Here is a 13508-nt window from a genome sequence, read left to right as displayed (position 1 = left end):
CAACTTTGTGACATGCCCCTGTTGACTTCGACTTTCTGACACTATACTTACAAGGCTACAAACATTTCACTCACTGATTCAAGCTCTCTGAAATATCATTGCAATGCTCCTCGGAACATAAAATTTTATTTTTAAAAATCAAATTAATACAGATTTCTGTAATACTAGAATAGACAAAGGTATCTCATTTTCTGACCTGATATCTTGAATCGCTGATCTTCTGTCCCGTTTTTTCCCCCAAATTTTTAGAGAGGTCACAAGCAAGATAATAAATTCTCCATTTTTCATGCCAATAGCCACCATATCACCTTCTGGGCTGTAACAAACAGTACGAGCTGCGTGTCCTAAGCTGACTTTGTTCAGCATCTTCTGTGAAGAAATAAAAACCCAGAAGAGTAAATGTTTCTATTTGTTCATATTTCAAAAGTATCTTATGCAAACTATTTACCACTATTAGACAGTTTACTTTCCGAATACATTAAAAAAGACCAAGTTTTGAGTCCTCAACAACACCACAAGTCTAGATTTTTTTATTTTTTTGGCCTAAATAACCACTATTCTCCAAGACCTACCTTTTCAGCAATATCCCAGAGTCTTACTGTGCCATCTTCTGCAGCAGAAAGGAAAAAATCTCTGGAAGGATGCGTTGCCAGGCCCCAGATTGGTCCATCCATATGACCATTAATTAGAATGTTACATGCAGCATTTTTCTCTCCAACTTCAATTATCTCGGCATTTCTTGTCCCAACGAGAATTTTCCCCTTGAAAAACAGTAAAAGAATTACCTCTGACATAACACATTAACTACTTGGGATGAACAGTAATAAAGATGTAATCCAAAGCTAGAGTTCTGTCAAGAAGATTTGCTGAAATCAAGTAATTAAATAATCAAAGATAATTTATTTTTTAAACTGCCCTAATATTTATTGAAGTACAAAGCTATATATAAATCAGTTGAGTTACTGATTTCAAGTCAGATATTTGAAGTGTGAAAAGAAAACAGGAAAGAAATCCTTAGTTTGTCTTTAATAAAAATATACACAGAATATTATCCTAAGGAAGACAGATCTCCTGAAGTAGATTTTTTTTCTGCTGTAAAATGAAGTCATAAATAAATGACTCAACCTTTAATTTCAAATACTAATTATAAGAGAGAGTAAACTATTTATCATATATTTAATGCTATAGATCAATCCACAAGTGATAAGCTTTATTTTAAAGCCACTTTTCTTACTTTGCCTCTGCAAACAGAGCGAACACAGTCCGTCAGCTGTCCCGTCTCCAGTCTGAAGGCACGACATCGTTTCAGCTCTTGATCCCAGAGCTTAACTGCTCCTCCTTCCTTGGAACTATGAAGAAATCAGGAACAACCATGAGTATAAAGGCTGGCACAAAAAAAGACAATTAATGTGTGAAAAAACTGCATTATTTAATGTAATGTACTGTAAATGAGGTGTTCTAATATGTTTTAAATTATTAAAGATTCCATTTGTTTTTACTGAATATGCTGAGCCTCCCAGCTACGCAAGAAATGCGGATTCAAAGTCCTGGTACTACTTTACAGAACAAGTTGAAAAATGGATGCTCAAGCTCTGTCTGAATTAGTAGCTCTTAGGGAATTTGTCTGGTCAAAGGAACAGTTAAGCATGTGAACAAACTCCCATCTTCTCATTAAGACAGGCAGACTTTATCAAAATATAGTTAAGGGAAACAGGAAAGATATGTATTTTACTATTGTGAAATAAATGACAGAAGATTTTCACTTTTGTGAAAATTACAGTATCATAGAATTGTCCAGGTTGGAAGGGACCTGTAAGATCACCTAGTCCAACCATCAACCTAACTCAGATAAAAACCCATCACTAAACCATGTCTCTAAGCTCTATGTCAACCCATCTTTTGAACACCTCCAGGGATGGTGCCTCAACCCCTTCCCTGGGCAGCCCATTCTAAGGCTTAATAACCCTTTCCGTGTAAAAATTTTTCCTAATATCCAATGACACTATTTAGATTCTGATTCATCCCCCTTGACTTCAGGTTCTTCAGCAGGGCACCTAGGTTTGCATCCTGGCATCTCTAGGTTTTCTCTTATAAATCAATGGAAAAAAATAGGTACTTGAAGCTCATGTGGGCTTATCTGCACTTGAGACATGGTACTTTGTTTTCCTACCACCTATTCAGGGATCCAAAAGTGACTATTCTTCTAGCTTTGATGTCTCAGCTGCCTAGTGTTGGATGGGATGAATCCAAACCACTTTTAAAGAATACATGTGCATGCAGAAAAAAGAAAACTCACGGCCTTTCTTTGCCTCCTGTGACGATCAAACCATCTCTCAACGTGGTATACATTGTGAAAACAGGTCCGTTGTGAGCTTTGGCCACAATTCGTATCAACACATGATCTTTCCAAACACAAACATCTCCACTGATAGTACCTGTAAACGTCAAGTTATTCTGAAAAGGGGAAAAAACATACTCATCATCTGATCCTGAGTGAGGCAGGACGAAAAACATTCAGAAATAAAGATCATCACCATTTGCATTTTGGTTAAATTGCTTTTATTTGCTGCTGTGTAAGAGCAAATTGTGGAAGGGGTAATAAGAACCTGTAGGGATGAAACAATGAGCTTTTTCTTGAAGCCTGAAACATGCTTTCCTGTAGCTAATTGGCTCTGCACTGCAAGAGGACATGCAGTGACTTAAGTGCCAGCCACAGGGTTTATCTACATTTTCAGCCCATCAGGTGTGCAAACTGGGGTAAAAAAGGAGAAAACTAAAACCTAGTCATTGCTAGTATTGAGAAAACTAGGTACTAGTCATTGAACAAAACTGTTCTAGTAACTTAAGTGAACAATCCTCAAATCCAGTATCACGTGTAGCATTTTAGGGTACCAGCACACAAGCAGAGATTCGGCAAGAACACTTTCCTTGGCTGAGATGGGTTGATGTTCTACATCCTTTTTTTAAGGGGTATGTGTGGGGATGCCCTAATAAATGAGTAAATACAAGAAGACTCGAAATGAGTTTGTAAGTAGATCCTCTGATCATACTCCCACTGTAACTGTTGGGCTGTTTCCAATTCCTGTTTAGGAGCATCTGAACCACCTCCTTCTGAGACAAAAACCAAGGAAGAAAAGCACTCCCAGAACTGATCCCTACAGGAAGTATGGAGAACACACCAGGTTTGGCTTATTCAGTTTGCACAGCTTTTAACAAAACCCCTGCATCCTCAAACAGCCTCATACCATACTCCAGGTCATTCATACAGCCTGATTTTCATGCTAAGAATCTGGCCCTCCCTAAGGAAGTTCTCAGAGGTTTCCCCAACCCCAGACTAATAATGGCTGAGCTGCGCATCTCTCGTAGTTATCATTTGGAACATATCTTGTTGCTTTGTAGGACTCTCTCTTAAATCAGAGGTACCTGAAAGAGAGAGACACCACTCTGGAAAAGAGATAGTCTCATGAAAAATGAAACCACAGGCCAGTTACAGTTCCAAAAATCAAAATCACCTATATTTGCTTTTTTGAAAGCATACAAATCCATAATCTTTTTTCTTTTCTGTTCTACAAAAAGCTGGTATCAGTTCTAACCAGCAGGAAAGTACTAGAAATGCTACAATGAGCTAAATAAAACAACTGACATACCCTTCAGCAGGTTAGAAAAGTCTCATTGAACTCAATAAAGGCAGAAGAGTAAAACAAATTTCTGTTTGTATGCATTTTAAAATAGTTTGTTAAGGTACGTACCGCTCCAAAAGCTACAGAAAGCATCGTTTGCATCCGGGCATCTTCTATGGAGCTCAGCAGCCCTTTTTTACTGAGAAGAGCTCTTCCAGCCAGTGTCCAGAACCTCACGTGTTTCACTCCCACAGAAACAAACTGGGTATCTGAATCTGGTCTGAATTCTGCTACAAATATACGCTGGTTGTGACCAGCTCGGCTGGCGATTTTGGCACCTGGCAGAAAGAAAAATGGACATTTTAAATTTGCTGAGAAAAATATATCTTTATGGTTAAAAAAAATATATAAAAATTATGGAGAATCCTGATTCATCCAAGACCACACAGGTTGGGAAGAAAAGCACAAACTGCTTCTAAATTAAAACAAAATTAAGATGCAGATTTAAAAAAAAAATCATTTAATAAGACACAGTAGTAAAGTATAACACCTAATGAGGCCATCTAGATTTAATTTTTAATTTCTTCAGGAGCATAAAAAAGTTAGGAGCTCAGATCCAAGTAACTTTCCATCTCCTCTTGAATTCCTATGACGACTCTGAAAATCCCAAACTTTGGCCAAATTACAAGTGACAAATGAATGACTTCTCACCAAATAATGTCCAAAATTAGGAAACTTTCTTCTTTCTGCAGAAAATGCAGAAACTGACTTTGTTACATATGTCTTAGATACAAAGGTAACACCTTTGCAGTCTCTTCAGAGGTGTTAAAATCAGACATTTTGATCCACAAAGATCAAAGCCAACCTGAAAACACGTAGTACAGCTTAAGGCACCAGTTACATCGCTGCATAGAGGAACTGTACTGGCATCACATTTCTGCAATTTGCAATTTTGGGGGGATAATTTTAGGAGTAGAACCACCTCATTAGTAATCAGATGTTAAGGAAGAGGAAGAGCAGGGAAAAATAGAAAATTTCTTCTGGGAGCAAAAAAGACGTTATAAAGAGTTTTTATCAAGCAGCAAAAAAATAACTGAAATAATAATAAAAAAAAATACTGTAATTTTCTTTTATTATTCTAACTGGAAATCAGTGAACTATCTTGATCTTCATACAGTACTTCAAAAGGACATATATTTAGCAGTTACTAGAATGGGCAAGTACATTTATTTTACCTCTTATTGTACAGTGCACAGCATTTATTGCAATAACTTTTGATCTGCTGATACGTTTATGTTACAATCGCTCCTGACTCGAGCCAACGTGCCCTCTGACAACATAAACACATCCTACAGCCTCTTCCCTACCTTCCTGCCACTTCCAAATGGTGATGGTGTGCTCGGGATCCAGCCCTACGGAGAGCAGCAGTTTGCCCGTGGCACTGAAACTGACTGAGCAAACGCCCTTGGAGTGGTAGCACCGCAGCACCGACAGCGTCTGCTTGTTCATCGCGTCCCACACGTGAATCGAAGGAGCTGTAGCTGCACAAAGATAAGAACAGGCAATTAGCACGGATTTTGGAATTCGCCGATTATTGGCTTATTGAAGCAGTTAGTGTTTTTTTAGTAAGACAAACTGACTGAGCAAACGCCCTTGGAGTGGTAGCACCGCAGCACCGACAGCGTCTGCTTGTTCATCGCGTCCCACACGTGAATCGAAGGAGCTGTAGCTGCACAAAGATAAGAACAGGCAATTAGCACGGATTTTGGAATTCACTGATTACTGGCTTATTGAAGCAGTTAGTATTTTTTTAGTAAGACATAAAATTGTTCTGGTCAGACAAAAAAAAATAGAAAGAAAGAAAAGAAAGGAGATTTTGGCCTCCCTTTGGAAACCAATTTATGGCCAACAGCATCACTAAGTAGGACAGGGAAACTGGCCTCATTACACTACTGCAGATGAAAACTTTACTTAACCTGTTACTGGACTTCTGAAGCACAGCAGAAACTCTGCAACCAAGCTGTCTTCTCCTGCTTTTCTCCTAGTAAAACTTAGCTCAGCACGCTAAATCAAAAACCTTCGTAAATATTGAGTAGATCAGCAAGAATGTAATTTCTCCATGGGGCTTTTGGACAACTGAGAGCTATAGAGAAATTAGTTTACAGTGCAAGACCAAAATCTCCTTTTCTACAAAATGGCCATCTGTCTGAAATGCATGCTCTCACAGGAGAACGTCATCTGAACAACCAGCTTGCTTAGTGATGTAGAAGAACTAGGCTATTGCATTTAGCCTGCATTGTTCAGACTGCAAGCTCTTTGCAGTAGAAAACTTCTTCCCATGCTTCTAATGTACGTGATTATTTCTATTATGATGATGGCTAGTTTTGCTTTTTCCAAATACAGTGCCTTCTCCAAAGATCTAGCAATCCATGTATAGCTTGCAATCTCTGAACAGCATTTAGGGCCTTTTCAAGACATGCAAGATTCTCTCTCAAACTTCTTTACTTCTCATCTCTAGCAAATCTGACTGCAGAACCTGGGGGTTACTGGTTATTGACGTAGACCCAGATTCACATAAACTAAATTATATTTCAGCTCCATGCTTTGTGTTTCTAATCAGTTAAATCTAGTTCCTCAAAGGCACACACATGATGGGAAACAATAGGCACAGGGACCTCGGTAAAATTTCAACATGAAACTATGTTTTTGGGCACAATTCCACAGCTGTTCCAAAATAGTCTTTAGAACAATCTTCCTAATTTCCTCTATTTCCCACTGGAATTTTCTCTCATGGCACCAACATGCTGTTATTATCACCTTTTGAGAGGTACTAACAGCGTAGTATAGACAGGTCATTAAAATAGAAAGGGCAGTGGTTGGCAAAAACCAGCATGTCTCCAAATTTTCAGCAAACTCCTTTCTGTCCTTATGGAAAATGAAGGGAAAAGAACACTTTATTATAGCTCTGAGCTGCTTTTCCCTCTTTAGCACTCCCCTTGGAAGAACTCTGCACTGCTCTTGACCTGTGCACCTCTACAACCTTGGCCAAAATTCCTCTGTTGTGTGGCAGAGTGAAACTTGGACCTGGGTTTCATTAATAAGAACTGACAAAATCTTTCAGAGCAAGATTTGCAGGACAGAGAACGTGGACTCTTGGAGTCCTCCTACTTGGTAGTGTTCTTCTGAAAGTCTCTGTCCTGACATTGTGTCCTTCATGTTGAGTTCTCTGGCTGCTCAACCTCTGCTCTCACACGAGTGATTTTTCTAAGGTGTCATCTCCTTCTGGGAGAAGTTAGATAAAGCTACCATAGGCTGGCAGGACAAAAAATACCTTCAGTAAGATGAAGCAAATCTATATCAAGTCATTATGGAACTCAGTTTGCTGTTCCAGCCTCTTACAAACATTACTGCTTCAAGAACCCCTGCATCAATGTAGACAACAGAAAACTGGAATTAGAAAAGCAGAAGTTGTTGGTAACAGAGGTGCCAAATAGTCATTGATAAATTTTAAGTGAAACTCTGCAACTTTCTAATGAAGGCAGGCAGCAGCTTGGATTCCAGACTCATGGTCCCATAAAGAAGAAAAAAGTAAGAGTGTGTGGTTTCAGGCAGTGACAAGAGAGTTTAGTAATATACACAAGCTCAAACTAAACTTGCAGTGGGAAGAAGGCATGTGAGAGACAGAAAGTCTCCAGGCACTATACACAGGACTTGCATATAGACAGCCATATCATCACTGCTTCTTGTATACAGTTTAGAAGTGTGGGAAAAGGTACCTATATTCTTCCTCCCATCCTTAGAGCAAGCACAATTTGGCATATTTAAAAGAAGTCAACACACATTAAAAATGCCATTGTATATTTGTTCTTCACAGAACAAGCTTTAGATCCACATGAAGATTATTATACTTTCTAGGTACACATGAACACACATTTATGCATCTCTGAAGATGTGTCACAAGACAACTATGGCTGCTCAACAATGAATCATTCACACGTGATGGTGATGAATTTTTAAGATTGCAGTTCAAAAACCAACAAATTAATAAAAAAAAATTGCTAAGTGAAGACTGTCAAAGACCCAAAATGATACAGAAAAAATTAAACTGACAGCATAACAAGCATTTTGGATCAGTGGTAATAACTGCATGACAATCATACGCAAATGTGAAAGGTGATTGGTTTTTTCACTCAGTCACCTAGGCCTCCTCAATGGAATTTACTTTAGAAATACACATTTAAAATTATAGTCAATTGAGTGTCTGAAATAAATGTTAATTGTCAGCCCCAACACATCTATAAAACCTGCAAGTGTACACAGGAATGCTACAGTAGCAATATGCAATTAGAACTCACTAATCACTGGGCAGCAAGAAGGGAATACGTTACAAACAAAAGTAGTTTTTAAGTGTGTTCTAACATTTTAATTGTTTCTATATTAAGAATTTGCTGAGCTGCTGTGGTTTATATTCAGTGCTGACAGTAATATGACTGATACAGGGGTTTAATAAACTAAAAATGAATTCACGTCACTTATTGCTCTATGAAGCTGCAGACGGCTACTAAATAGGCTAACTACACCTCAAGATGTTAAAATTTTATTTCCCTTACCTGACATATCTGCTGAGTCTCCTGTAATGGAAAAGCAGCAGAAAAATAATTAGATCAGAAATAAAATAAGTGCTAAAGAAAATATACGCCACATTTAGTGTAATTTCCTGACACACACATCGATGTAACCTCTCTGCATTGCAGCAGCACCATTACTGCTTTTAGTGTTAAAGATGAACAAGTACTGATCAAAGGTGGTCATATCAGAAATAAAAATTCATAGAATTAATATATTTTGATTTCCACTTTGAGTTACAACACAAAAATCTAGTTCTGGTGTAAGTTAGGTCTCTCCCTGCCAAACTAAATCAAAACCATATTTGACACGTTACTGGTATTTTAACAAATTAAGTGAGAAAAACCCCGCTGATGGCTATTCCACTAAGAAATAGTGTTTGAGTCTGATCTTGACAAGTGGCAAATACACCCAATGTTCTTCTACAGGAGCATTAAGAAATAAGGATTATAAAGGTTCAGGTACTGGGAAGCATTACCGAGACTTTGCCTAACAGCATTACAGTTTAAAAATACTTGAAATAATGTTTCTGTACATCTTCTGAAGATGTAAATCATGCTGGTGAAGCTATGTTTGTGCCAGTCCTATCAGTAGGAAAAGTAGCAGCAGTTAAGTATGTTCTTTACAGAGTGTGTGCTCCTTAACATCTGTTCAGAATCTAAAAATAGGTATTGTTTGAAGATATTTTGCTTCCAGCTCATTTTTCAGATTTAACTCTCTCCTTAAAAATATGTCTTGTAGTTTAATTTTTAAGAGTCATCTGCTCCCGATTCGTATGCCTTAATCCACATACAAACAGTTAAAATTGTTCTACTGCTAGCTGATGTCGAAATGATTATGAAATAAAAAAGCATTAAGGGTCCTGTGCTGCTTCTTGGGAAAAACAAACACTGAAGAAAAACTATGCAAAGAATTAATTTTCACATTCTTCCCATATTTATATCATATGGAAAGGCAAAGAGGGCCTGATTAAGAAATACGCTGAAAAAGCAAATTCCTAAAGACACTAAACGGTTTGTAATTCTTGCAAATGTTCTTTGCAATCAAAGCACAGGCAAAAATCTGCTGATATTTTTTTCTATTTAAATAAATTCCACTAATGATTTCTTTAAATTGATGTGAGGCAAGAAACTCACCAAGAAATAAAGCTATTTTAGCTAAGGAGTTACAACTAATGAGTCCATTTTAACAAGGCACGCATCTGAAAATCCAAAAGACAGAGGGAAACAGGTAATAAACTCTGATAAACTCACCATATTTAGATGAAACACCTAAAACAAACCTACAGGGAAAAAATATGCTATTCTGCCTAAAATAAAGAGGTTTTTTGTATTCTATGCACCAAGAGAAACTGTAGTTTTGAATCTGCTGAGAAACAACTGAAGGTAAGAAAACTGCAATTAGGTTGTAGGACTACAAAAATTATACTATTCTGCAAAATTTAGAAACACAGGTATTAGTCTGGTTATATCATAGATCAATTTGAATGTTACTATGAAACGTATTTTCCCTATAAATCTAAACTTTTCTGTAGGGATACGCCATTACGGTTTTGGTTCTGCCTAGAATATTGCAACTATATATTATCCAAACATGAAGCTGGCGTTATAAATCTGCCCGATGAGAAAAAACCTTTATAAAGTGATATCTATTTTAAGAATTCTGGGTTTAGTCCATGTAGAGATGTAGCTCAATTAAAACTCCTTTGGAAGGGCTATGGCTCTTAGGAAGGCCTAACACAAGCTGATAGTTAAATAAAACCAAACCAATTTCTTGGGGCTTAACATTTCTAAAAAAAATAAAATATTTTTTACTAACACTCCAAACAAAATATAAGCTTAATCTTAATGCCTCAATGTTTTTTTGTTCAACTTTATTAAATTACACTCAAAGAAACATATAAAGAGGACAGGTAACTGAGTAACACTCATACAAACGGAGATAGCATAATCAAATTTTTCTGTGATTTATTGTGAACTCACAAGGCCCTAATTGCATGCTTTATGTTAATTTCTTTTTACAAAAATACAAACATACCTACTTGGCCAGTTGCCACTATGTTGGTAAACTTGGGGTGCTGATTTACAGTGAGGCACAAAATATCATCGTTGTGTTCCTGGTAAAAAGACTGAGAACCTAAAAACAAAACAAAAGAAACCCCAAACCTCCAGCTTTAATTAAAACATTTATACACACATAGACATGCTTCAAGTTTGACAATTTTAGTTTTGTGTATTATGGTGATGTTGCAGTTTGGAGCTTAAAACTAAGAAACAGAAACTCCTAATTTTTTACTTTTATTTTAACACATAGGACTCAAACTCTGAACTATTCCCTCAAGTTTCTACATCAAGTTGCTTAAATATCACAGAATCAAAAGGCATTGTGTTACTCTTTAAAAGGTCTAAGTTACCTAAACTAAATTGGTTATTGGGAATGAATGTATGTGACACGGAGGATTGAAAAGTAAACCAAATAAAAAATAATTAACTTAGTCTTAGAAAAAACATTAAACAACAATAATGATCCCATTGTTCAGTTGTTTTAGTTTCTGTGATCATTTTAACAAGCAAATTTCAGGAAGCTAATATCAAAATAATAAAATCTTCATAACAATAACAACAACAATAATAATTTTTCCACACGCTCTTTTAAGATTTAAAGCATCCAAGTTACTTCATAAACTGTAACCCCATGTGTGTGAAGAAACATTTTTCCTCGAGTGGGTTCTCTCCTACCTGTTGCCACGTTATACAAGATGCCAACGGACGCAGTATGATATATGACATCAGCACCATCATTCAAATAGTGCACGTTGTTTCTACAGTCCTTGCCTCGGTACCCAAACACAAGTTCCAAAATCAGGTCCTAAAAAAAGATATTTACGTCCATTAAATACTCAAAACCTTAAAGCAATGAACTTTACAATCCTATCCAGGATTTTATTTTTCAAATACGTCCTTCTGCAGTAAATGGAAAGGAGTTTAATGATGTCTCAAACCAGCAGAAATTGAGATCCTGCCCTCCCTGTCAGCTGACATTTGCTGCTCATTCTTTTCGTAGACGGTCATTTCATCCTATTATCTGTTTGGTGGATGCTGTAGAATATTTGTATGTATACACACACACATATATACAGAGAATACACACACACACACACACATATATACACAGTGGTGCTCATAACACATGCTCATAACTGCTAAAAATGATGAATTTTAAACTTTTAAAATAATTTTTTTAAAAAATTGCAGTAAAAGATGTTTAGTTTAGTTAGTATCTAGTGATAATACACCATAAGAATTATGTTATTTAAGCAGGACATAATGCTCTCAATGCACTGCATTTAAAAGGTTTTATTGTTACTAACAATTAAGTTGTGCTCTGTTTTGTTTGCAAGAAAAATTAATATTGGGGTTTTTTTGATTTACAAAAAAAGTTATCTCCCACTTTTTTTGCTCTCTATTTACTCACTATTCAATATTTCCATCTTTGATATATTTAAAGTGAATCAATCATGTACTGTGTCCACAGATGTGTTAATTTCTGGAGAGGAAGAGGACATCAATGTTTTTCTTACCTCTATAGGTCTCTTTTTTTTCCCAACATTATTTGTCTGGAGTTTCTCCGGCTGTGGCAATGCCCTACTAACTGGTGGTCTGAAATAAAGAACTGTGAATAAGAGAAGGCTGTCCGTCACCCATTCCATACTAACACAGCACCTTCCAACTGCTACTGCATACGGAAAACTTACAGCCCTGTCCTCCTTAACTGACACTTGTATTCATCTTTAAAAGAAATACCTCTGCCAAAGGGGAAAAAAAAAATAATAAAGTCACCTTTGTTTACCATGCTAGGTTTTCCAACAATTCTTCAACAATCCATGAGGTTAATGCAAAAGCTGTTTTAGAATGAATGACCACTGATACAATATTCTTAAGGTACTTCCATCTTCTTTCTAGCAATTTTTATTGGATAAACTTTAAAGGCTTACCTAAACACCTGAGATAATCATTCCTGTTCCCACATGCCTTCAGTAGGCCCTAACTCTTCTTATTTTTGTAATAGTTCATAAAGAACTAACTGCAAGAGCAACTTCCCATTCATTCTTACATCAACAGAGCCAGGTTATTGATCAATGCTTAGTTGGAAGTAAACCATCACCATGCAAATGCATTAATATCAGCATAACTTACTGTTCCACTGTTCTGAATAGCCCAGAATTAATTAGGAAACCTCAACTAGGTACATTTGATAAATATCTGTAACATCTCTTCCAGATTATGTTTAATTGTTCATATACAAAGGAACATACAAACAAGTAAGTTTCACTTATGAAAATTATGCCATTATTTCTAGGAATTTGCAGGAGCATTGGTTAGTGATTCTATACGTACAGCACATGTGGCCAGAAAAACAAATCTGTAACTTTGACCCTTTAGAGGAACAATTATTTCAAAAATAAATTCTACATATAGATTCAGTGAAATCCAGGCAATTTAATCCAGTAGGCAGTGTGACAAACGAATATCACATATAAAGCAACAGGTCAGCTCTCTTTCACGTTCCCTTTTTAGTATGAAGTACTTTTCATTCCATCTCTCCTCTTGAATGATGACTTTGATGAAAAATAATCAGTGTCTTTTCTAAGAGCAACAGACTACAGTTTGTTGGTACACTCTATCTTTTGAACTACATTCAAAGTATTTTTTCAGTTATTCAAATAAAATACCATTTTCTGAGCTTTATTCCTCCATTCTCCCTGCCTAATTTTAGTGCGATTTATAGACTGATGTCATATCAATCAAAAGATTTTTACGTATTATAAAGCAAATTATACTGCAACTATAAAGTGGGTTCTGAGATACTTCAGTTACTTCCTCTACGCTTAGAAGCCTGTAAAGTAGCCATGGAAAAAAAAATTACAGAAGAAAAACAGATAATGAAAATTTCCTGTCTGGTGAAGGAGTCTGCCAGATGCCTGGATCACCCAAACAAGATCAAGTTTATTAAAACTTGCTATTGTGTTAGACAGGGCCAGAGGGAGGTACTTGAAATATTTAATTCAGCATCATCAATTTAGATTTTATGACATGTAAAAATTTTACAACAGAAAATCCAAATCCAGATCTAAAAAGAAATATTGCTACTTTACACTGGACAGTTAAGACAATGAGTCTTTTCCCAGGAAGGGAATATGGGCTATAGTAAACAAATTCTTATCAAAGTACGAAGTAATAATTTAAAATTAAAAAGAAGGTT

At 36.3% G+C, this 13508-nt stretch overlaps 1 protein-coding gene across 1 annotated transcript in view; it reads right to left on the bottom strand.

The window, feature by feature from the left end:
• The window catches only part of EML5 (echinoderm microtubule associated protein like 5), a 96565-nt gene that overhangs the window by 5895 nt on the left and 77162 nt on the right, over window positions 1-13508 (bottom strand). The window contains exons 29-35 of the mRNA XM_014947010.1: window positions 8231-8251; window positions 4988-5161; window positions 3750-3958; window positions 2297-2454; window positions 1235-1349; window positions 573-761; window positions 197-369 (exon numbers count right to left, since the gene is read on the bottom strand). Coding sequence (XP_014802496.1) covers window positions 197-369; window positions 573-761; window positions 1235-1349; window positions 2297-2454; window positions 3750-3958; window positions 4988-5161; window positions 8231-8251 — 1039 coding nt within the window. The remainder of the gene's footprint in view (window positions 1-196; window positions 370-572; window positions 762-1234; window positions 1350-2296; window positions 2455-3749; window positions 3959-4987; window positions 5162-8230; window positions 8252-13508) is intronic.

Source organism: Calidris pugnax, unplaced genomic scaffold (assembly GCF_001431845.1).
Source record: "Calidris pugnax isolate Ruff unplaced genomic scaffold, ASM143184v1 scaffold127, whole genome shotgun sequence".
In the NCBI taxonomy this organism is placed as follows: domain Eukaryota; kingdom Metazoa; phylum Chordata; class Aves; order Charadriiformes; family Scolopacidae; genus Calidris; species Calidris pugnax.
The sequence above is the reverse complement of the archived record's forward strand: the minus strand, read 5'-3'. Positions and strand labels throughout refer to the sequence as shown.